The following is a 25,360-nucleotide window of genomic DNA, read 5'->3' as shown; positions in this document are numbered from 1 at the left end:
CACCATTTCTTGCTTAAGTCACAAAGGCATGTTCAAAAATTGCCTAAGTCATTTATTTCTCTTAAGTTACACAATTGACACACCAATAGCCATCCTTTGTTACATCTTTTTGAGTGAAATGATCAATAAATGTCATATGCTACCCTTTTGGCGAAGTTTTTTGTGTTTCCTGCAAAACTTGAAAAAATGAATTAGGCGATTATTTTAACAGGGTAACAATATAGAAAATAAAAACTCAGTCGGATCACTTTAGACCCATGTTGTGCATCAAATGGTTAACGTGAGGCTCCACATAATGACAGCTGAAACTAAAAACTTTTTTCAAAGTGCGGTAGTGTCGTTCAGATGTAACAATACGAGATTAACAGCAATGTCGTTTCGTTTTGAAGGTGCTCTGACTGTTTCAGCATTTAGGTTTATTTTTTCACCGGAAGTGACACAGGAGGCGCGCGTACCTATCACGTCACGCGAGAAAGCGCAGAAGCCGAGCGAGAGAAAAAAAAACATCAACAACAAGAACTACAGTTACCTGCTAATGTAGCAGCCGTGATAGTCCGCAGACATGTCCAACACGTCGTTAACAGTCCTCAAGGATTGCAGGGACTCGTAAAGGTGAGCTCAAACCGCCGGGTCACGCGCGTTTAACCGTTAATTTAAGAAGAGTCAGAGCAGGAGGTGGGGGGACTCGTGCACGCAAACATTGACGCGTCATTAAAATTCACATATAAAAATGTGGCACTACTGTATCAACGCCGTGCACTGATGTTCCTAATGTCCCCGTGTTGTTGTTAAAATGACAAGTTAGTGACTGGGCTGTGTAAAGACTCCCGTTCGCTCAGCTGATTCGACTTGTGTTTTGGTTCAAGGGTTCATGGGCGGAAGAATGAGGAAGTAGCTGCTTAATAAAGGCTGGAGGAGAGCTAGTGGAGTCTGGCAACACACACAAAAAATCTACCTAGTTTTTCTTTGTAAAAGGAAATTACTTGGCATTATACCAAATTTTATCAGTCTAACCTGCTCAGCGAGCTTAAGCACGACCAGTTAATGTGTTTGGCTGCAGCTGATCACATGCTGTCTGACATAACGGTAGCATATCAGCTACCACATATTATCACCCTGTTAAAATAATTGCCTAACTCATTTTTTCAAGTTTTGCAGGAAACAAAAAAAACTTCACCAAAAGTGTAACATGTGACATTTATTGATCATTTCACTCAAAAAGGATGTAACAAAGGATGGCTATTGGTATAGTAATAACACTGTGTGTAAATTATGTAACTTAAGAGAAATAAATGACTTAGGCAATTTTTGAACATGCCTTTGTGACTTAAGCAAGATATGGTAACACTTTATTTTGAAGGTGTCTACAAAGTGTCATTAATGTTCATGACACATCCCATGTCATGTTTATGACACGCTCATGTCACTGTTATGTAGACACCTTCCAAATAAAGTGTTACCATATCTTGCTTAAGTCACAAAGGCATGTTCAAAAAATTTTCTAAGTCACATTTTATTTTGACTTAGGCATAATAAATCCGCTTAAGTCACACACTTGACATAGGCCATTATCTTGAAGGGGTAAAATCACATGATCTGATCAACTGAGGATGTAGGCGATTTTACCATAGGTGGCCGGCGTCATGAGGAGATTATTTAGGCAACAACAAAAAAAAAACAATTTTGACAAAAAATTACTTAGGTGATTATTTTAACAGTGTGACAATATTATCAATAATATTTAAATCTGTGTAACAAATGGTCTTAACCCAAAAACTGCTTGGATAACTTAAGAGACGTGATTGAAGATTGGAATTACCTCCATACCTCACATCATAATGTTCTAAGCCCTTATACACTTAAATAATTTATTTATTCCTGATTTATGACCAAAACAACTTGACACATAGTGCTCAGCTGCATCTCAAATGAATGTTCAGGTTAACAGCTTTTAGGTGATGTACACAACTTCTGTGTAGCATTTATTGCTGACCTGCTATCTAATCCAATAATTGGTTCTCAGGGTTTAGGGGTGCAACGAACAATAATTTTAGCTATCGATTCAAATATCAATTATTTTTTCGATAAAGCATTTAGTCCATAAAATGTGAGCAGATAGTGGAAAACACCCATTACAAGATGTCAGAGTCCGGTGTGATGTCATGACCAGCCCAGATCCCAGAAGTCATCAGCTCACAATCATAGAAGACTAAATAGGCCATTAAATATTCACATTCGAGACACTGGAGTTGGTTAATTTTGCAGTGAAATATACAAATGACTTACTTACTAATATAGCAGTTATCAAAATTGTTGTCAGTTTCCTTCTTTCAAAGGAGTAATCAATGAATTGACTGATTGTTTCAGCTCTACTCTCACATCATCATCAGTTGACTTGCTCATGATGTATATTTGACAACTTTTCAAATTTCATGTTTGTGATCTCTTTTTCTAGGCTATGAATTCTTCTGAGCATGGAGAAGTTTCAGATGAAGCAATGCTTGAGAAAGGTAACTATTGTAACCTATATCTGCAACAGAGGAAATACCCACTAACTTGTGTTATTATTAAACATTTTAAAAATAATTTAACAATTTGTCATCAAGCTTAAAACCTATTAAACACATACATACACACCTTGTCTTTTTTCAGTGTAAAGTAGGTGTAGGTGCTCTATCAGTAGATGGTCAATACAGGACAGGTATATGCAGACAGACAGACTATGAGGTAAATGTGTATCTTTTAATATTTAAGCACGCCAACATGTTCTGGTAGAACCTAAAAATGAACATAATATGTCCCCTTTAATATTCAATACCAGAATTTTCAGAGAATGTGTGTGATCAGCTGCATCTTTAAAAAGAGGCAAATCAGTACAGAGGTGGAAAAGAAACTAAAATGCTGATCCCATGATGTCCTGCTAATCTAAATAGATATTTTTACACTATTAAATTTCACGTGTATTTATAAATGTGAACCGCAGTACAATCATGTTTTACAAAGAAAATCATTATTTGCAGAACACGAGCATGTCGAGGACGTTAAGGAGGAATCGGACGACTTTGCTATTTGCGAGCCACCTGCAGGACTCAGAGGAGGATCTCCTGGAGCCACTGAGGCGGGTAAACGTCCCTCTGCAGAGATGGGCTCCTACACTAACCAGTCCACCAGCAGCAAGAGAGCCAGAGTCTCTGGCGAGGTAATGTCTGACCCTTTTCTCCAACTAAATACACTACACACCATGGTCAATTTGTATACCCTATTTGTCTTATAAGCCCCTTTCAGACTGCCGTTTCAAGCCGCGATATTTATGCCTCTGTGACGTTTTTTCCTTCAATCTGAACGTCCCAGAAGCGTAACAGGGGGACCAAGTGATCTCGGCTCTGAACCGCCTTCGGAGGTGTTAAATTGGTTAGACTGTTCGCGATGTGCATTATTTGTAAGATCAACACTCGGGTAATAAGAAAGGAAGTGGACCGTATCATCAGAAAGACGCCTCTCTCTTGAGTCTGACAGTAATCGAATCATGTTCAGCAAAATGCAGAACAGCTTTGCTTTGAGACTGTAGAATCTCTACAGCAGGGGTCACCAACTACATTTGTCGGAGGGACAGAATTTTACTGGACAGTCACCTTGGGGGCCGGACCCCTCAAATAAAATGAAATAAAAAACATTATTATATTTTGGCATAACATTATTATTTAATGTTTATTTATTGTTCATATTTTTTCATGTCATTACAAAACTGAAGGCATTTTTAGCCTTTATGAGTCGCGTTTTATTTGATGTGCAATCATTATTTGTGACCTGTTCTGTTCTGATACCATGCTATTTTAAGTTATGCCAGTTGGTTATCCTTTTTTTCTGTACTGAGAAGTCTAGTCTGAAGCTTGTTGTTGAGACTTTGAAATAAAAACCAACCATGTTACGTAATGGCATAAGGAAAAGTTGCGTTAAAAAACGCAAAACAAAAACAAGTACTGTGTGAAACAATAAATGTTAATTTAAACAGTGCAGCGAGTTTGTCCTCATTAAATAGAGTCATATATGGTGGGGATTACTGATAGTTAAGAGTTGTCGTTGCTGTTTTCAGTTGCTTTAATAGTGCGGACCACATGATATTTTCTCCTTGATTTACAATTTTGGAATCCAGTCACGGGCCGAATTGGACAGTTCGGCGGTCCTCCAGTTAATGATCACTGCTCTACAGTGAGAAACAGCAATGTACTCGCCGATGCCTTTGCTTATTGTACACATGCTGCTGCTGATGTGTTACACAGCATTACTGTCTCCTCCCACTTTGTTCCACAATGCCGGACCGCAATGTGAATTCACAGATTAGGTACACCAATATTTTGCCGTTGCGGTATGAATGTCTTAAGGCGAAATGACGGCAGAGCTTTGTTACAACACTGTTGCAAAAACGCAGTATGAAAAGGGCTCTAGATAATCTCTTACAGTATGTGTTCTAAATGTTCTCTACTTTGTCTAGATGAGGCAGCACTTGATAGATGAGAGCAGCCACCAGGAGCCTCTTTGCCTTACCACAACTGGAGAGAAGAGGAATTACGTCCAGCAGAAACCCAGAGTCTCCTACAGGAAGCCCCTCTTCAGCATCTCCCACAGGATCTCAGAGAAGAGGAACACACCAAGTCTGGAGCAGCAGGTCATTCATGGTGCTGGGAATCAGCTCAGCGTCAGCAGCCTCCTCTCATCCAAGCTCCAAAGTTCAGAAGAAAATGGCCCATTGGAGACCCTTCCCACCACAGATGCTTTAGGGCAAGCTTCGTCCACGGACTCTAGCCTTTATCCGCTGATCGAGAAAATGTTTCTCATTCTCAATACCCTCAATTCAAGCATGACGCAACTGCATAGCAAAGTGGACTTGTTAACTATTGAAGTCATGCGAATAAAGAAGCAGATAAAGCCGGCTGAGATGGTGACGGAGTTCCAGCCTCCTCCTGAATATCTGCTAACGAGTGCTGAATTGAATCAGCTGATGGAGCAGACGTCCAGCGCCGGGGAGCTAGGGTGTCGGCTTCTGGTGCATCTCTTCCCGGAGCTGTTCAAGGCCAGGGAGTGTTCTCATGAATGCATAGCAAGCAAGAGAGCACTGGAGTCTCTACATCTGCAGCTGATCCGTAACTATGTGGAGGTATGCTACCCTTCAGTGAAGAACAACAGCGTCTGGCAGGAAGAATGCCTCCTTCAGATTAATGACTTGTTTAATCGCTTCTGGGCTCAGAGGGACATGGAGAGTGCTCGGCTGCTCAGGAAGCAGACAATCACAGGTGCTGGGATAAAAGCTGAGCATCCTCAAACCTACCGTTTCATTAATGAGCAGGGCCAGGAGGAGCATATCTCTTTAGATAACCAGCAGAGCAGCCTGGCTGTGTCAGACCTCGCTTTCAATACAGAAGCCACGGAGGAGCTGGATGAGTTCTCCTCACCTGAGGACTTTGTTATCTTTCTTATGCACCGTCTCTTTCCTGAGGTTTTTGAAGAGGGGAAAATGCCAGAAGGCTCTAGCAGTTTCACTAGTGTGGGGCAGCTCATTCTGGACTCTGACAAGATGGAAATTATAAGAAAGTATATGGAAGCTAATTTTCCAGATGTGCCTGAAGACAGCTGGCTTCCGGTGTGCATTCAGCACATGGAGGATGCACTCGAAGGTCCTCACAGTAACGGCAATGGGAGTGAAGCTGACAATATCAACGATGAGGGCTATGACCTTGCCAGCCTCCCTGAAGAAGTTTCTATTATTAAGGTCCCAGAGTCAGGTGACTATGAAAGGCCCGGTCGCAAGTCCAAAAAGTCGCTGCTCACACCTGTGGATTTTGACAATCTGGAGATTCCTCTTCCTGACTTTACCGTTCCCCAGGAGTACCTCTTGTCCAGGGAGCAGCTGAAGAACAACTATGAATGTAGCTTGTCCATCGGGAACTTCGCCTCTCGGCTGCTGGTGCTCATGTTCCCCGAACTCTTCACCCACGAGAACACGCGGAAGCAGTACAACTGCAGTGGTTCTCTTGGTAAGAAGCAGCTCGACCCTGTCCGCGTAAATCTCATCCGTCACTATGTGCAGTTAGTCTACGTTCGGGCCAAGAACGACAGAGTGTGGATGTTGGAATTTGTGGGCAAGCTTGACGAGAGGTGCCGGAGACGCGACACGGAGCAGAGGAGATCGTACCTGCAGCAACGCAAAGTGTACGGTCAAGAGTCGGAGCAGGACTTTCTATGTCAACTGAACCAGCTCAATCCAGATAGCATGAGGGAGGATCCAGATATTCCCTCTTTACCTCCTGAGAAAAGTAGCAAAGACTTTTGTAAAATTCCCCTGGACGAACTGACTGTATCCAAGCCGGACTTCCCTGTACCTTCCATCTACCTGCTCTCAGACACTGAGGTACGGGAAATCGTCCAGCAGAGTCTCTCTGTTGGGAACTTCGCCGCCCGCCTGTTGGTGCGCCTCTTCCCTGAGCTCTTCACCCAGGAGAACCTGCGGCTGCAGTACAACCATTCAGGGGCCTGCAACAAGAAGCAGCTGGACCCTGTCCGCCTCAGATTGATCCGTCACTACGTGGAAGCAGTGTATCCTGTGGATAAGATGGAGGAAGTGTGGCACTACGAATGTGTGCCAAGCATCGACGAACGCTGCCGGCGCCCCAATCGCAAGAAGTGTGACATTCTTAAGAAGGCCAAGAGGTCGAGCACTGTGTCCTAGTTACAGTACTTTTCAGTTAGGCAACACCTGATGAAATAAAAAATAATTGCACAGTATATAAGCTGAAACCGCATTGTTGAACCTTTTCAAACTGTCCTATGTAGGATGAAGCCAAGCTGTTATAAGTTTCTTCAGTACTATTCTTGGTTTACCTTTTGTCTACAGCAGTAGATGTTGTAGCTTATGTAGTCTTACCATTGTTGGATAAAGAGTTATAACTGCTTCTATTTATAAGCCAAAACTGTCATAGCTTATCTAACATATTTTGTTAATAAATGTTGTAGCCTTAAAAACAATAACAATGATAGTAGCTAATAGCATAGATCACATATTTGCTCTATGGATAGAAATGAATCACAATAATGTGATATATTTCCATTGCAGTTACTGATGTAGCATTGTGCCACCACTGTTTTAATAACAATGTGCTTATGTTAAGCCTTCTTATAGAAGTTTATATTATAAAGACAATTTAACATGACAATGGATCATGATAACCTATTTCTAATAAAATCACAATTATAAATATGAAATATGATCAGACTGTTTTACATAATGGCACTAAACTGTTCCTGTTGGAAGTGGATACTAGCATATAACAATTTTATTTAATATTTTATATGTGTCTTGATAAAAAAATGCAATGGGGATTGATGTAAAAAAAAATATTTGGAGTAACTAGATCTACCACTAAGTTAAAGCTTTTCTGGGAAACAACTCGACCAATGTTTTGTTTTTTTAATTAACTTTTTATTGATTCCATTCAGCATTGTCCCATTAGCATTTAACATCTCACACAACTCAACTTATGTTTTATATTTTGTTGAGTTGTGAACGTGCAGTACTTAAAATGTTTCCAAAATGTTCTTGATTTTATTCAAGTAATGGTCCATTTCATTTGGGCGCCTGTCTGTGGGGTCAGATCCCCTTTGCACATGTGTCAGCATCATAAAAAAGTAATATATTGACTATCAATTTAATGATACACTTTCTTCAATATTGGTGGTTTTTACCAACACAGCTTAACTGGATGAAGGATTTAAGTCATGGGACGTCTGGATCTTAAGATATCAGATAATTAAGACGAGGAAATGTTAGCTGCAGCTCAGCTCACAGCCCCTTTAGTACATCCATCAGAAAAACACACAGCACATTTTTAACATGGAACTTCTGTATTCAATGTTTTTACAGTTTTTAATCGCCTAGTCTGTTTGGGAGTTGATTAGAAGGTATGGATAATTCAGCTTGTGGTAAAAAACCTCCTGAACATTGAACACTGAAGGAATCCTAATTTAAACTAACTCCAGAGATAGCAATGACAGTGAAAACTCTCATGATCCCACAATACTTCACACTGTCATTATTGTTTTGATTGAGAGACCGCATAGTGGCAGAAATTACATATTGTGTGTTTAATGATTCTAATGAAAACTCATGAGAAAATGTGTTGCTCTCCAGCCAACTCATCATGACACAATCTCAAAATGTCAAAGTGCACCTTTATTGGAGGAGTCTCAACACTCAAAATCTTTCTCCCAACCAACTGCTTAATATTTACAAACACTGAGAACTGTTAACCTTTACATTACGCCTTTTTAATCCATGCAATATCCAATTTTCAGAGTCAATTTAAATGCATCATTTGATTGAGTTAACTTCTGTGGGTGTTGTCACCTTCACTGGTATTGCAGTCAACATGTTCCTATTCAAGTTCATGACTTCAAAGCTTCATCTCTGGGAAGTTCTTTACATTTCCAGCGCCTTATGGCAACTTTATACTTTTCTGTTTTGCTGGATTCACCAAGATCCTTCCTGAGGATGACTCTCATCAGTTTAACAGTGTTTGTTGCGTTATCCTCTGACAGAAGCAAGTCCAAGGTGTCCCCAACTTTCACCTACATAAACAACAAATGAGGATGGAAAAAGACAAGTGAAAAGGCTGAGTAATAACAGTTGGAATATGTAACTTGAAGTCAAATATCACTCACCGTTTTACTTTTCTTGATGAGTTTCTGTCCGTTTAGCCTGAGCTTGTTGTCATAGAAGGCATCCTCAATTTTACTGTTGTGAGACAAAACAGAGGGAGTCTATACTTATGAAAAAGGAAAGGGATATAAAAGGTGCTGTAAAGGACATTCAGAGCACATCTATGGTTCAGTTTCCCCCTTCACACCGCTCTCATTCTCATCCCCAACTCTTCACAGATAGACGCTTCAGGTCAGGACCCTTGGCGTCACTTTTCAACACACTGGGTAGCCCAATGTGATTCACATGCACTGATATACCACAACAAAGCACAGTGAAGCTCAGGTTACAACACACACAGAGGGAGCATGACTTCATCCTCTGGCCAGGATGCTATTCTCAAAGTCACCATCAGAAGACTGCTGCCATCTTGGTTTGGGGAAAAGCCGATGTGTTCTTGGGTCTTGAGTAAGATTCACTTTTTCATCTTTTCTTGTTATTCTCAAACATTGATTTACGGGGCAACCCAGTGGCGGACTGGTGGAGAACATACCACTAAGGCTTTTCCTGCATCTCCCTTCCCTTCCTCCTCCCTCCCCCTCAGTCTCCCCCTCTCACTCTGTATCTGCCAATAACATATAAATCCAAAACATGGCCAGTAAATACTTGATTTACATTTTTGATTAAAGAAAATTAAGGCTAACAAGGCATTGAACTATTTTGAGCCCCCTTTGGTAATTCAAAGATGAGTAACAAGAGAAAACTTAACCTTCACGCTGACATTAACCTTCAGTTAGCTGCTGTACCGACATAAATAGAATCTAATTCTGTGGGAAACACTGTTGACACCAGCGGGTCAAGTTGAATTTTCCTCCACATCCCCACAGCGGTGTAGCAACAACAGCCTGGATGTTGCTTTTAGAATTGCTCCACTGTATCTTTACATAGTAAATAGTTGTTTGCTGCTATATTAGGCTCTGAATGTCACTCACAACACCTTTAAAAGCCCTCCTTTTTACAAGCAATATTTGAACATGTTCATTCAACAAAACGGAAAGCCACTGATAGCATTGGAAACTAAAACAATGACGACTAACATTAAAAAACTCCACCCTGTTGACTCTGACAGCATTTACTGGCTGATAAATGTGTATTTGGAAAAACTCTGATAAGGAGTTTATCAGCCTTGCCCCTTCTTTACATTTAGCCAGCTATAAAGGAAAAAAAATGTAATTCAAGTGATTCACCTGCGTGCTATGTCCAGGCCAGCTTTCATTATGACATCATAGCGAAAGGACTGCACATGTTTCTCCATGTCTTTATAGTCTTTTGGCAGATCTGCGTCCTTATCTACCTCATCTTCATAATCACTGTCCTCAGGGTCTTTTTCTTCCTCTTCCTCCTCGTCCTCGTCCTCCTGTGCTGCCCTAGCAGCACCTTTTTTCTTCTTGCTCTTGAACCTCATATGATGGACAGACCAACCCCGGACAGCGTCTCTGCCAAGGAGAGAGGGCCTGTGACAGCCAAGCACGGGGAAAGCCGAGCAGCCCCACAGCTGGCGTGTGTGGATGGTCCTGGGACACCATTCAGTCTGCCTCAGTCCATATCCAGCAGCCAGCAGGTGGCGGGGATTCAGCCTTCCTAGCTGCCTCATGGCAAGTGCCTGCACCACCAAACTCTGCATGTTGGCACTCCACCCAGTCACTAGAAAAACATGTATGGTTAGAAAGCATTATACTTAATGACTGATCTCACTGTGACAATATGCAAGAGAATAACTGAGCTATTGCATCAGGAGCCTATGTTGTAAATATCCTCTTAAAATAATTTGTCAAGTGCTATTTTGTAATCTATAATTTCATTATTTAGACTAATATGTGTGTTATTTAATGAGATTAATGTGAAGCACTTTTGTGTTTGCCAATTCTAAAAAGTAAGGTAAAACTATGGATTATGGATTATAAAGTCTTTTAATGCTATCCAACAAACCCATTTGCATCATACTCATCATAAGCATTATTATAAGCTTATCATAAGCAACAAGTCTCAAGGACATTTTCCACTTCAGAAAGTTAGTTTCCAAAGTAAGGCTACTCCTAACACAGTAGGGCGAATGAATGTCTCCATTAGTAGCAGGCTGGTTTATTGCAATGCCCTCTTCACTGGCCTACCAAAACGATTGAAAGGAAAACTCCACCAGGTTCAAAACTCTGCTGCCAGACTTTTAACAAAGACGAGGAATTGATTTTAATGTCATTTTACTCACATATTAATGGTATTCAGCTAACCCTTCTACTTTTATTTTTCTACCATTCAATTGCATCTTTTACTCTTTGTATATTTCATTAATGTTTTTCATCACGTTCAGGTTGTTATTTATTTGTTTTGATTTTCATTGTGTTTTGTTTAATAATGCTAAAGGTTCTATACAAATAAAGTTATTATTATTTAACAAAATAATATATATATTACCTTATATTATATATTATATATTGTTTTACAAGTATTCTATAAACCAAGTACAGTACGAGGGGCACAAACTTAAGCTTAACCCTTTGGGGTCTATGATCGTGCCGTCCTGATCAGATCATGTGACGTTTAACAAAAATACTAGGTCACATGGAGCGCTGCTATCAACTTCACTCCAAAGTACAGACTTGAAACTTTCTCCCAATTTTTGTTTGTTTTGTTTGACATTCCTAGGTCATGTAAAACTAAACATATGATAGTTCTGATTTGATAGTAAAGAAATATTTGAGCGTTGGTGTAGCTCTGTGTAATTTCGCACAGTTTGTTTTGAAGATGACTTTTAAGGACTTTTGTTAATTTTTGTATCCTATGTTTACATTTTCAAGTTCCAAAGCAGTTCATTGAGCATATTTGTGGTTTTTGTTGTAGTAAATAGTATGATTTTCCAACTCGGATTTCATGATTTTGGGGCTCAATATGTTGATAAAGTAGGTTAAAGTGAGAAAATAATTGTCAAAAGTATTCAAAAAAGGCCAAAATAGGCTCAGACCCCAGAGGGTTAAATCATATTTTTTTACCCTTAGAAGTGATGTTTTCATGTTTATATTTGACGCTAACAGACAACAAACATTTCTGGAAGGTAGCACTGTCTTAGTTGAAGAATACTGTTATGTGTGTTGTCGTTCAAATATTACCTGCTATTTGTTTACCTTTACAAAGAGGATGTCTCTGCTTGATTGAGCTTGACATTTTTCAGGCGTGAGTGGAAACCGAGCTGAAGCGGATACGGCTATAGCTAGCTTTACTTTCCTCCAGTGAGCTCGTTAGTACAAGGGCTCATTATTTCAGTCCATGAGCGACACACCGGCAGCGTGCTAACCAAGAAAAACTGTAGCCTGTATTACTTTGCTGTTAACTGCTAGATATGAAGTTGTGTACACGCAATAAGTGTTTGGAAGTCCACTCACCTATGGAATAACCTTTCCGAGATGGGTACAGTAATGCCTCGCCACTTTTGACGGGTCACTTTAGTAACCGTTTAAATGTGCTGCCACCTACAGGACTGGAGGTGAATTACACTTCTTATTTTGGTTTTTAACTCCATGGAGTCTCTGGCTATTTTGTCCATTTTTGAATCCTTTTCATCCTGCCTGTATACACCACTTAAAAATGTTTTAATGTCATGTTGGTATATTTTTTTCAGCACAACCTCACTTATATGACCTAATAATAGTATATTTTTTATTCTGACTTACTGGATCAACATTTTGAACCAAAAAGAAACAAAGAAAAACCAACATAAATGTGATCTTGTGATTGTATGTGATCCTGTCATCCAAATGGTTTTTATTCTTGTGTGACTGTATTTTATTTGTGTCTTGTGTGTTTAGTCTTCTCATTTTGTGTCTTTGTTTTGGTCATTTTGTGTCTTTTTTTGTGTCTTTTTTGGTCATTTTGTGTCTTTTGTTAGTCATTTTGTGTCTTTTTTGGTCATTTTGTGTCTTTTTTTTAGTCCTTTAGTCCAAAATAAAATGTTATATATAATATTTTTTTTACTTTCAAAACACCATCATGCTCAATAAAGAATATTCAAATGTGAACAAAGGTTGCAAATATGACATATAAGAGAGTTACATCCAGTTCTATAATTTTATACAAAATATATTTGACCTTGTCTCCAGTTTTACTTGGTATATCATCATCAAACTGAAACTGGCCTCATGGAGTTTACAGCCAGAACTTTAGAGGTAAATTTACAGTAGGGCTCCACGCTGCTTTGTTTTTACATCTGGATGAAGAAGTCATGCTTTGGCGCTTTTGGTGACTCCAGAGGGTTAATTGGCGGACTACAAACCAGTGTTAAAGGTGCTTACCACCTAAATAAAATTTTAAAATATATCCTGGAAATGAAACCTGTTTCTGATAGATATTTAAATACCACCCTTTGAACCTGTACCAGTTTTTCTCCTGTGTCTAATAGACATTTAATGCTCAATTCCCTCCAATATTTATCAGCCTGTCCCTCAATTTTTCTATACTGCATTTTCTTCAATCTTTCACCAGTGGTGGAAGAAGTATTCAGATCACTTATTTAACTAAATGTACAAAAGTATCAGCATCAAAATGTTCTTAAAGTATCGAAAGTAAATGTACTCTTTATGCAGAATGGCCCCACTTAGATTGTTAAATATATATTCCAAATAAATTATTGGATTATTATTATTGATGCATTTATGTAAGCAGTGTTTTACTTTTCTCAAGGTAGGGCTCATTTTAACTTCTTAATATACAGTAATTAGGTTTATTTTATTTTTTTAAATGTCTAATAACTTTAAATGTATGCTTTTTTATGTTAGATCTCGACCTGAAAACTAAATGTAGTGGAGTAAAAAGTACAATATTTGCCCCTAGTGAAGTAAAACGATAAATTTAAGATGGGGACATACTTAAATAAAGTACAAGTACCTCAACATTGTGCTTAAGTACAGTATTTCAGTAAATGTAATTTGTTACATTCCATCACTGACTAAATCAGCCCATTACCACCTCAAAAACATAGCAAGAATCAAGGGGTTTAGGTCCAAACAAGACACAGAAAAACTTGTTCATGTGTTCAATTTAAGTAGGTTAGATTATTGTGATGGTATCTTCAAAGGTCTGAGGAAAAAAAGTCAGTCAAGTAACTGCAACTCGTTCAAAAGTCCACAGAAAAATGGACCGTATCACATCTGTCCTTAAATCACTTCACTGGCTTCAAATGAGAGATTTTAAAATCTAGTTATTTGTTTATTGAAGCTCTCAGGCCAAGATTTATCTCAGTTACTTGTTCGTTATGATGCATCCAGACCCCTGAGGTCATCTGGGACAGATTTACTCAGTTTTCTCAGGATCAAAACCCAGCAAGGTGAAGCTGCATTTAGTTTCTCACTTGTGGAACAAGCTCCCTGAATACCTGAAATCTGCTGAAAAACACAATGTGGTTGTTTCTCTGTCAACCTTTCTTTTTATTTATTGTCGTACAGTATAAAAATGTCTGCCCCAGTGTCATTTTTGAATAATATTTTTAATGTTTTTCCCAATTTTTCCCATGTTTTTACAAAGGATTTAAAAGTAAGAATACAACTCACCAGAAAGTAAAATCAACAGGAATATAAAGTGTAATGTATATATACTGTATATGTAAACTCCAATTATAACAGAAAGAGTAAATACTTGTCATAGTATGAAAAGCACATTAAAAATGTCTCGTTAATTTTGTTATTTGCACATGTAGGGTTTTTCTTACTGTGACAGGTCAAAATGTGTGCTGTGGAAAGAGCTAAAAACAAACAAAATATACAACAAAAAATGTCTGAGAATCCAAGCCAGTAACATTTTTTTTTAAATATACAAGGGTTTGCCTCGAACATTTATTGCAACTTTTATTTTTCCAGCATAAGATAAAATTTGAATACATATTTTAAAAGGTAATCAAGTTATTTATACAGCCCATTTGCCTATAATGACAACAAGAACAATTTTAACATTTTACAAGAAGTTTTAAGTGGTCTTGTATTGTTTTTTTGTCTTATGCATTTGTCAGTATATCAGCTTGAATACTTTATTATTTTAAGGAAATTTACATCAACATTCAGCTTCACTACAATTCATAATGTCTAGTGTCACTTCAAGTGCATAATACTGGTGTCACCACATTATTGAAAACAATGTCAGAACACAATGTTATTTGCTAGGATGCATAAAATATGTTCCTGTTAGATGTTTATAAAAGTCAGCATTATAAAGTCTGAATGATGTTTATATGTAAACATAAGTGCATTTACATCCTTGCATATCTGCCTCGAGAGTCAGGCATCCCTTAGAGAAATCAACATCCAAAGTCTCTTTAGCAAACATGTGTGTCAATATACACTAGACTGTGAAATCACCATTTTACAGATAGAAAATGAATTAATATTCTTTTACTATAGACACAAAATGGAAATATTGTACAGTATAATATATGCTGGTGGTTTACATTCATGTATGTTTTATGGTTATTAACAAATTGTCTTAGCAGAAGGAAATCATGCACATTTGAGCATGGATTTATGATCTTTTTGCAGTTAAATTCACACATGGGTTTGTAGTTTGACGGATAATGATGGTCATGTGATGTCCATCTGTTCATATGTATTGTAGACTCAATGTAGAACGTTCCTTGTCTTTTCTGACCACAACATTAATGTAATGAAATGTATATGTGTTTGTTTTTACCACAGTTGCCGGAAGCTTTTTTTCGTGGCAGTAAGTTCAATAAAAGTGTTTTAGTTTGTTACGGTGAGTACCAACCATTTTCCACCTTTCAGGTGTCAAATGTTAAAACAAAAATTCACTGTAAAACACTGTAACAATGTTAACCCTCTATTGCATGAATTACAACTACATGATCAAATGTTTAAATTAATTTTTATAACCTAGGATTGTTTAAATAATGGAAATATCAAAATATATATCTTATTTATTTATTTATTTATTTATTCATAGTTTCTAAATTGTTGCCGTATGCCAACAATGCGCAATCCCATTAAATAAAATTTTTCCTATTTATTCTAATTTAATAATATTTATTTAGTATCAATCCTTTCATTCAGGGTTCATCATGTCTTTTAATCAAATTTATATTGCACCAATGACCCAATTCCACCTGTTGATCCAGCAAGATCAATATATAATTTGGGCATTATATCTGAAAAATAAAAAAATCTATATATAAAAATTAAAATAATATAAAATGCTGTAAATGTTGTGATCCCACATCTAAACAGTTTTTTTTTCTTGCTTAAATATGGAAAAATTTTACAACTTTACGAGCCCTCATCCATTGAAAAAGGAAATGCAAACAGGATTTCCTGATCATGTTTGTGCATTTTTTGTGTTACAAAAGTAGAAGAACCCCTTTTCTATCTGCCTTTTAGAAGAAATTGGGATAAAGTTATTGTTTACGCCATGTAATAGAGGGTTAAACGCTTTTCTGACTCTTGTTTCCTTACAGATATCCAAGCTGTGACAATGTGTCATCCCATTTAGATAATTCCAACATCTAGAGTGGAGGTTTAGAGGACAAAATGTTGCAAAAACATCAACTGTAAACATCAACATCATCCATAAGAAAGGTAAGTTTCCCTCTGGAGCTGCCATATTGCACCAACAGTCAGCAGTCAAATCAGGAGACATCCGCTTTAGAAGAAGCTACAATTATCGTTAAACCAAAATCTCTGATTCCAGCGTCTTAAATATATTCTGGTTTCTTTTCTCCTCTAAGAGAGCAAACTGAATATATTTATTGACAGAACAAAAAGAAGATGTCATCCTGGGCTTTGGGAAACACTTATCAACATTTTATAGAGCAGAAATAATAGTTAGTTGCAGCCCTACAGGAGGAAGGGTTAGTTAGAACAGCTGTCATTCTGATTATACTATCTTTATGTCACTGTCCATCAACACATAAACATAATACTATGTAAAGTAATATAAAGTTTATATTATACCTGTTTCTGCAGTTGTCCAAAGGCATTCTGGGGAATGCAGAAAGTCACTAACTGAAGTAGAAATACAAGAGGCGTGTTGATTAAAAAACAGTAGTTACTCGGAAAAAGTAAAATTACAACACTTCACGTAAGTAATGTAAAATTACAAACACCATACATTGGTTTTACAGTAAGTGAGAGTATCCGAGAGATCCTTTGTCTCTTCCGGATCGGAGGTTTCCATGTTGACCGCTGTCTCTTTGTCACATACATGCATTTCATTGATGTTCCTCCTTTCACTTGAGATGGTGTTTGTCTTCACAGTTATTGCTCTGATGTGTTTGTGTTTCTGAGATTTCACAGAATGAATGAGATGTTTAAACCTGCCCATCTTGTCCGTGGCTTCTGAAAAAGGTCTTCTGAGGTAACTGCACATATGAGACCTTGAAAGCTATGGCGATGACGAACACTGTAACAGTCTTTGTCTGCGTCTGGCAGATATAATTCTTCCATGTATCCCAGTGGGTTCACACCATCGCTTTGTTCTCCACACACCAATCACTGTTATTGCTGTGGTGTTTCACACATTCAGGATTCAGACAGTATGACGTCAATCTGGGTTTCTCACATTAAGACTTGTTTCCACACCCGGTTTGTAATGTCCTAAGTGTTTGTATGCTACAGAAACGCCACTGTGTCTAGTCGGTGAGTGCATAGTCATAAGGAAGTCTCCACACAGGATCCATTTCTGTGAAAGGACCTGTGGTTGTGGCAATTCTCGCTACAGTGGACGATGAGCACTGGGTAGCAAAGTGCGTCCTCATAGTCTGGGGGTTCCTCGTCATCCGTGGCGAGGCGCTCTGATAGGCAGCGGGTGTTTTCGCTGGGACTCTCCTGGTCATCCAAGCTGCCGCTCCTCCAAAAGCAGCTGCGTTGGGAGCCGTAGCGCCGCGCCAGGGAGAAGCGGCTGCCGCTGAAGGGGATGCGGGAGCTGGCACCAGTACAGATGCTGAGGGCGCTCCTGGAGAACACAGAGGAGCAGCTGATGGCTCTGTGGCAGCGCTCACAATTCTGACGTATTCCATTGAAGCTGGTCGGGCACTGGGCCAGGTCCATCAGGCCAGCCTCTGAGTAGCTGGGAACCAGTTGCTGGTTGGACCGAATGTGCCATTCCAGTTCTGTGCTGTCAATGGTGTTGACACGAGGGATGCGGCGCCAATATGGCCGATCATCACACGGGGTCACGGGGAGGTAATCGTGCCCAAAGAGCTTCTCAACGCGGTAGTGGACGTATGCAGTGTGATACTCTGTGAAGACTCTGAGAGGCCAGGAGAAAGTGAGGAAGGAGGCGAACCAGAAGACGTAGTGGGACAGATACCAGGGGTGGTGCTCCGGATCCGACATCACCATCACATACTCCTTCAGGTCAATGTTTTTCAGGTGCATGCCCTCCCTGGCTTCCATGTAGTCATCGAGGCCCTCATTGTCAGTGAAAAAGCGTGCACGCTGCGTCAGGTAGGAATTCTCAGACTCTACGTTGGCGAAACTAAAGCACTTGGTGAACCGCATCTTGGTGAGAGCGGACTTCTCCAAGCCCAGCAGCTGTTTGGAGACATCTTTGACACCACAGTGACCGTAGTCAAATTCAGCCTCTGCCACATGGGTGTTGACACGCTCGTGGTAAACCTGTGTGCTCGTGTAAGCGTCTCCGTTGCGGTAGCGCGTGACTTGTCGTGTTCGGCGGACGTAGTGGTAGCTGATGGCTTTCCACCAGATGCAGGGTTTAGCTTGCTGCATCCTCTGGATTCGTTCACAGATGCCCTCCACGTCCACTTTGTGCTGCAGCTCGTTCTTCACGTGACAGTGCCAGCACTCCACGAGATAGACCAAATAGAGCATGCCCAGGAGAGCCAGGGGGATGTAGATGTAGCCGTCAGAGCAGGGACTGTCATGGTACATCATGGACTTCCCTTTGAAGGCACTGTCAAAGGTGAGGCGGGTCACCTTGGTGACATGACACCAAACCATGGCTCCCATGCAGCCGTACATGAGAACAGACAGGAGCAGGCATTTCCAAAAACTCTCCCGGCACAGTGACTTGCTCAGAGATTGCTTCAGGGGTCTTTGCTGTTGAGTGAGAGCACAAACAAGAGAGAGAGAGGAAGTAATAAAAACTTAAAATGGCACTGAACTGCACTGGCAAGATAAAGTATTATTCCAACACAATTCTGTACCAGGGCAAAAATCAAAGTCATGATCATTTCAATCAATATTGACTTTCAAAGAAAACAACAAAAAAGTGTCTTAACTGGGGATTTTCTGAATTTTCTGTAATGTAATCACATTGAAAAACAAATCCAAAAATAAATGGAAGAAAGAAATTAAATAAAATTTAATTAAAATTAAATAAATTATTAATATAAAAATACAATAATAATAAATGAATTACAACATTTAAAATATAATAATAATAATAATATAAAATAAATTTAAAAAATGATCAAAAATGAATATTTACTCACATGTAAAAATAAGGCTTTCAGCTATAAAATAAAGTAGTAAATCACCAAATATTAATATTTAAATACAGGTAAGCACAGTAGAACTAGTTCATATAATACAAATACATAAACATGCAAAATATTAAAAGAAACAAGTGGATGGATCCATACTGTAACTGAAAAGTTGAACTAAACCTGTCTTAGTCCTTGTTGTAGTGCATCATTCATATTGATTACTGCAACATTTTTAGCACAGTAAGGATTCTTTTAAAACAGATTCAAGCAAAGACTGAATAAACAACACCCTAATTGTAGAAATACAGTATAATTATAGTATAACTGCTATATTTTCTGTCTTACTATTGTATTTTTGTATTATCTTGTTGTGGTGGCTACTATTTTTATTTTATTTTATAATGATTATTGTATCATAATGCCTGAAACCCTTATGTGGGGAAAAATAATCATAAAGAAAGATATTCCCTTCCAAAAACAGTGAATACCAAGAAAGTTATTTCATTTCTGTGGACATCTTTGATGCTGAAGAGATGTGGCTCACCACAGCAGATGAAAGACAGGTAAGGACTCTGGGTTTACCTATCACGTGTGCAACCATTGAAATTGAAATGATCAATGCAGGCTGCAGGATTGTAGAAATCCCCCCATATCAAACAGCAACCAATGATATAATTTATGAAATAATTCACCTGCAGTGTGTTACACTCACACTCACTGTGCACATGGATGCATTAAAGCCCTGCACCAAGATCCCACACACATACACAGAACATGAGAAGAAGAAGAAGAAGAAGAAGAAGAAGAAGAAGAAGAAGAAGAAGAAGAAAACATTTGCTCATATAAGAGATGCTAAAAATAATACCTCCTCTCTGGTGTCCTCCTCGAAAACGGTGGTGGTACTGCTTTCACTGGCAGTCGCAGCCGATGCTGGAGGGGACATGGTGCTGAGCAGCTATTGACAATAATAATGACAGGGCGTGGAGTATGGGGAGAGGAAGAGATTTCACTACCTTTGCTCTGCAGAGACCCTCAACTAAAACGAGATACTCGCCAGACGTGCATCACATCTGTTCTCATTTAGAGCCACTACTCCACCCTGAGAGAAGACGAGACGAGGCGACGGAAGGAGGCATGTTGATCGGTGAAACATAATTTGAAAAAAACCCAGATCTTTTCGTTGGCTGAGAAACTAAAAAAAAAAAAAAACAGAAAATAACGAGGGGTGGTCTATAGGAAAACCCGCATCCTGCCCTCTGCTGTCAGTGCCGCAGTAACATGATCGTTGATAATGCTGTATTAGCTGGTAGTCATTACAAAATGAACATGCCCTGCCCCTCAGAGCTGCTCAGTGTGTGTGTGTGTGTGTGTGTGTGTGTGTGCAGGAGGTGAAGGTGCCATTAGCGTTGGTCTACGGGGAGCTGCTGGTGTCGCTGTCCGCGGTGCTGACTGAGGCAGGTGTACGGTGAGATGTTGTTGCATAAATCTGTCACTTAAAGGGAAAGTCCACCCTTAAAACTCACTCCTAAAGCATGCAGTTGTAATTATAAGAGCACGACCGATAAGGGATTTTTGAGACCCATGCCAATACTGATTTAAGAGGTGGAAAAATGTATCGATAACCAATATCGTGGCCAATATAATACTTTTTTATTTTTTATTTTAAGAAAAATTCTCCACCTTATATTTCCATCCTTCCATCCATCCATTCTCGTCCGCTTATCCGGGGCCGGGTCGCGGGGGCAGCAGGCTAAGCAGGGCATTCCCGACGTCCCTCTCCCCAACCACAACGTCCAGCTCCTCCTGGGGGACCCCAAGGTGTTCCCAGGCCAGGCGAGAGATATAATCCCTCCACCGTGGTCTAGGTCTTCCCCGGGGCCTCCTACCGGTTGGATGTGCCCAGAACACCTCTAACGGGAGGTGCCCGGGAGGATTCTTACCAGATGTCCAAACCACCTGAACTGGCTCCTTTTGACGCGAAGGAGCATCGGCTCTACTCCGAGCTCCCTCCGGCGCCTTGAGATCCTGTCCATGAAGACCACCTTATAAGTGTTTTACAAAAAGTGGTGTACATTAGCTGCAGTATTTGATGGAGCCAACAAAGAGAGAAATTAAAACTACATTATTTCCATTACTTATTTACAGTTGTTCAACTTAATTAGGAAAACAATCAATTATACAAGCAGTTCTCCACAGTATGTAAACTTTTGCAAGTATTTAATAGTGTGAATGAACAAGGCAGAAACTGTTTCCAGAAACTAGTTTACCAAACAAGATCTGCTGCAACATAGCAACAAGAATGAACTAAATATCCACCTTGTAAAACAAAGGGAGGGTTATACAGTAAAAGTGTATATCTGGAATTATGGTTTATGTGGGAAATTATGGATTACAAGTAATAATCCAATCTGGACATAATTATGGACACCCAATCTGGACATAACTTTAAAAAATATACACTTATAAAACATGCATGATCACATAATTCAACTTCATCAAATATCAAAATCATATGAAATTCTGGGTTACAATTATACATAGAACATCTTACAAAAAAATACAAAAATCTCTTCAGAAACTCATTCAAAGTCTCTTGCCATACTTGATTAGTTGATAAAGTTACAGGTTGCTTTAGTGATATAATGTACATGCATGGGCATGGTTTGCAGTATGAATAAAACCTGTTAAACATATTTATCTGTTTGATACATTCAAATATAATTCATTTGAGAGGTTTTAGATGATTAATTAAAATAATGGTATACCGTAAGTAGTTACATCCACCGGCCACTTTATTAGGTACACTTGTGCAACTGTTGTTTATGCAAACATCTAATCTGCCAATCACATGGCAGCAACTCAATGCATTAAGGCATGTAGACGTGATGAAGACGAGCTGCTGAAGTTCAAAGCGAGCATCAGAATGAGGAAGAAAGGTGATTTAAGTGACTTTGAAAGTGGCATGGTTGTTGGTGGCAGACAGGCTTGTCTGAGTATTTCACAAACTGCTGATCTAACAACCATCTCTAGGCTTTTTCAGAAAATGGTCCAAAAATATTCAGTGAGTATCCAGAGGTCAGAGAATGGTCAGACTGGTTGGAGATGATAGAAAGGCAACAGTAACTCAAATAACCACTCGGTACAACTAAGGTATGCAGAAAACCATCTCTGAAAGCACAACATGTCCAACCTTGAAGCAGGTGAGCTACAGCAGCAGAATAGCACACCGCCACTTTATTAGGTACACCTTGCTAGATAATAAAGTGGCCGCTGAGTGTAACTACATTACAGTAAGTTATTTATTACATCTTTTTTTACATCCTCATCCAGGAGATTTATTTAAATCAAAGAACTTGAACAGCCTGGGCTGCAAAGCTGTAGTCCTTTAAAAGTAATAGACGTCATTACAGAAGAAAGTAAGGGGTGTTATTTTAACTCCTTTAAGTCTTGACAGCTCAGCCAGAGTGCTTTTTCTTCCTGTTGACCACACTGTGTTAAACTACTACTTCCAGGCTGTTTACTGCTTCTCCCAGGGTCTCCTTTTCTGATGACGAAGGGAACCCTAAAAGAGAAAGATAATTAAGGTTATGACAAGAGAAGCACCAGGGATAATACCAGTGGTGGAATGTAACTATGTGCATTTACTCAATACTGTACTTAAGGATAATTGTGAGGCACTTGTTCTTTACTTGAGTATTTCCATTTTATGTAACTTTATACTTCTACTCCACTACATTTTGTATATTTTACTCCACTACATTTAGCTGACAGCTTTAGTTACTTTTCAAGTCAATGTACATAAAAAAAACATGATAAACTTAGAGAGATTAGACTTCTTTCTTTTTTTATCAAACCTCATAACAATATATAATTAGTAAAATGAGGCCTACCTTGAGATAATTAAAATGCTACATGCAACAATCATAAAAATCCAACAATATATTTGGAATATATATAACAATCTGAGTGGTGTCATGATGCATAATGAGTACATTTTGATGCTGGTACTTTTGTATATATCTATTTAAGTAACTGTTCAATGCAGGAGTTTTACTTTTAGTGGAGTAATTTCACAGTGTTGTATTAGTACTTTTACTTAAGTAAGGGATTGAAATACTTTTTCCACCACTGGTTAATACCTTTTATGGAGTTTCTGATAGCTACATGCATGAAAATACAACTGTAAATTGCTTTTCTTGCTTGATCTGATCACAGAGGCTGAATTTAAAAAAAAAAAAAAAAAAGACAGTGCAACAACATTTTGTTCCAGCACTTCCACAGCTACTTACAGAGTACATGTTGGAGAGGTTGTTGAAAAGCTCTTGGCCTGCGCTCACTTTGTTCCTCACTCCTCGTATGGTCCCATTCTTGCTGCAGATATTGATCCGTTTGTTGCTAAAGAGCATCTCTCTCTTGGCACTGGCGTACAAAAGCAGGTCGTCATGTTCACAGCCGTTCTCGTCCACTGGAGTCTCCACCACCAGACCGTTCAGGTGGCTGTTCGCCTCGCTGCTGGGCGGCGGGCTGCCCTGCTCTGCCTCCGGGCTGCTGGTGCAGTCAGAGTCCACTGAGTCCGACACTGAGCCGCACCAGGCCGTTTCATCCTTGAACACCTCCGTCAGGACCCGGCCGCTGTTGGCAGATGCTACTCTAAACCGAACTGTTTTCCCAGCCTTTTCTTTCTCCTGTTTCCCCTTTGGCCCCTCCATTGAAATACAAGACTGTCTTACATGTTTCATTCAGAAAAGCCAGACGTGCTCTTTCAGCCTAAGCCACACTGGGATGCAATTATCAAACAATAAAATCCCCATTGATGTGTCAAAATGGGCTGAAAATACCCCGAGTACAAAAACGAGACACCCAAACTGTTAATAATGCATGAGCTCCTGCCATGGTAACAGCTAAAACAGGCAAACAGTAAATTGATATTACCTTGTTGTTCAATAATTGATTAAGGTTAGTTCAAACCAAACAGCACAGACAACAGACCTGTGACTAGTCTCTGAAAGCACTACAGATAACCCCCCATTACCCCTGTCTGTCTTTCAACTTGCTGCAAAGGTTTAATTATAGGATTATGGCTATACAAATTATTATTTTTTTGTTGGTGTTATAAATGGTATTGATGCTGTGTTGTAACCCCTTATCAGTCGGCCCCATTTCACTGAGAGTTGGGGGTTGTGGGCGGGGGATTTTAGGGGGAGATAGCAGGTCAGTCAACAATGAATGTCACAGAAGTGGTGTATGTCACATAAAAGCTGGGGATCTGAAGATTAATTTGAGATGCAAATCAACTGTGTGTCAAGTTGTGGTCATGGATCTTAAATAAAAATGACTTAAACAATCAATTAATAAATTAAATAAACACAATAAGGTGTATAATTCAGAAAATTAATGTATGGCTATTCCAAAGTCCATTTCCATGCTCAACTATGTCCCATATATTCTTGCAGGAATTCTAAGGTTGATAAAATTTGTAACATATTTGGTGCTGAATTAGACATTTTATTTATTTTGAGAATGGATAAAAATGGTCAAAGACCCCTCCAGATTATTACATCAGTACACTAAGACATTTGGAACAACACAGAAAAATCAGTGTTGTGATTTGGTTCCAAAAACATTAATTTGGAGGAAATTTGATTATGCTTTCACCGGTGAAAGCAAGCGCAAATGACAATGGTAATTTTCCCATTTAAGTGTTAAATAATTTTATAAATGAATTTCAGAAATGCATTTCAGCACAAGGGCATTATCAGTTTCCAGGGGTTTACACCAACAGCAATTGGTTACGATAGGTCCATAATATTGTTCAACCATAGAGAATTTCATTTTCTATTTTCACCCTTACTCCAAACATGTGAAACATTTCCCTCTTCCTGTCACCCTGACAAATCCATCATCCAAATCCATAAATCCAAGATTAATTTGTCACCCTGCTTCTCAAAGAGACCCATAACACTTTTCTGTCTGGGGCCCCAAAAACTCTTGAACTTCTCCAGCATCACACAGTGTTGCTTTGTTGAAAAATGAAGATTCTTCCTCAGCAGCGAAGCCTATTTTACATATTCACTGCATTTGATGACAATCCTCTGATTTACAGAGGAATTGTAAAAATGTGAGTTTATTCAAATGCATGATTTTTTTTATTTAGCACACAACAATACAGTACATGT

The 25,360-nt window shown here is 39.0% G+C and overlaps 4 protein-coding genes across 6 annotated transcripts; 1 reads left to right on the top strand and 3 right to left on the bottom strand.

The window, feature by feature from the left end:
- Positions 1-460: 460 nt before the first annotated feature.
- bend3 (BEN domain containing 3) lies at positions 461-7,671 on the top strand. Of its 2 annotated transcripts, XM_059353806.1 has the most exons (4): positions 461-612; positions 2,456-2,510; positions 3,021-3,199; positions 4,493-7,671. In XM_059353806.1, exons 2-4 carry the CDS (start codon positions 2,459-2,461, stop codon positions 6,722-6,724), a joined length of 2,463 nt encoding a protein of 820 aa, XP_059209789.1. In that variant the 5' UTR covers positions 461-612; positions 2,456-2,458; the 3' UTR covers positions 6,725-7,671. The 2 variants fall into 2 exon arrangements, with proteins under 2 accessions (XP_059209789.1, XP_059209790.1); XM_059353807.1 differs by lacking the exons at positions 461-612; positions 2,456-2,510 and adding an exon at positions 2,642-2,727.
- Positions 7,672-8,203: 532 nt separating this feature from the next.
- Positions 8,204-12,172, bottom strand: mtres1 (mitochondrial transcription rescue factor 1). 2 transcript variants are annotated; one of them, XM_059353809.1, is made up of 4 exons: positions 12,127-12,172; positions 9,937-10,393; positions 8,713-8,785; positions 8,204-8,619 (listed from the first exon to the last, which is right to left on the bottom strand). In XM_059353809.1, the coding sequence occupies exons 2-4, from the start codon at positions 10,371-10,373 to the stop codon at positions 8,437-8,439; spliced, it is 693 nt and encodes a 230-aa protein (XP_059209792.1). In that variant the 5' UTR covers positions 10,374-10,393; positions 12,127-12,172; the 3' UTR covers positions 8,204-8,436. The 2 variants fall into 2 exon arrangements, with proteins under 2 accessions (XP_059209792.1, XP_059209791.1); XM_059353808.1 differs by having other exon boundaries at positions 11,869-12,145.
- Positions 12,173-15,509: 3,337 nt separating this feature from the next.
- On the bottom strand, positions 15,510-20,600 carry tmem151bb (transmembrane protein 151Bb). The gene is made up of 2 exons (XM_059353493.1): positions 20,050-20,600; positions 15,510-18,795 (listed from the first exon to the last, which is right to left on the bottom strand). Exons 1-2 carry the CDS (start codon positions 20,125-20,127, stop codon positions 17,386-17,388), a joined length of 1,488 nt encoding a protein of 495 aa, XP_059209476.1. The 5' UTR covers positions 20,128-20,600; the 3' UTR covers positions 15,510-17,385.
- A 1,869-nt stretch (positions 20,601-22,469) lies between these two features.
- Positions 22,470-23,893, bottom strand: grxcr1b (glutaredoxin and cysteine rich domain containing 1 b). Its single transcript, XM_059353551.1, has 2 exons — positions 23,474-23,893; positions 22,470-22,746 (listed from the first exon to the last, which is right to left on the bottom strand). Exons 1-2 carry the CDS (start codon positions 23,891-23,893, stop codon positions 22,702-22,704), a joined length of 465 nt encoding a protein of 154 aa, XP_059209534.1. The 3' UTR covers positions 22,470-22,701.
- Between the last annotated feature and the right edge of the window lie 1,467 nt (positions 23,894-25,360).

Source organism: Centropristis striata, chromosome 16 (genome assembly GCF_030273125.1).
Source record: "Centropristis striata isolate RG_2023a ecotype Rhode Island chromosome 16, C.striata_1.0, whole genome shotgun sequence".
In the NCBI taxonomy this organism is placed as follows: domain Eukaryota; kingdom Metazoa; phylum Chordata; class Actinopteri; order Perciformes; family Serranidae; genus Centropristis; species Centropristis striata.
The sequence above is the reverse complement of the archived record's forward strand: the minus strand, read 5'-3'. Positions and strand labels throughout refer to the sequence as shown.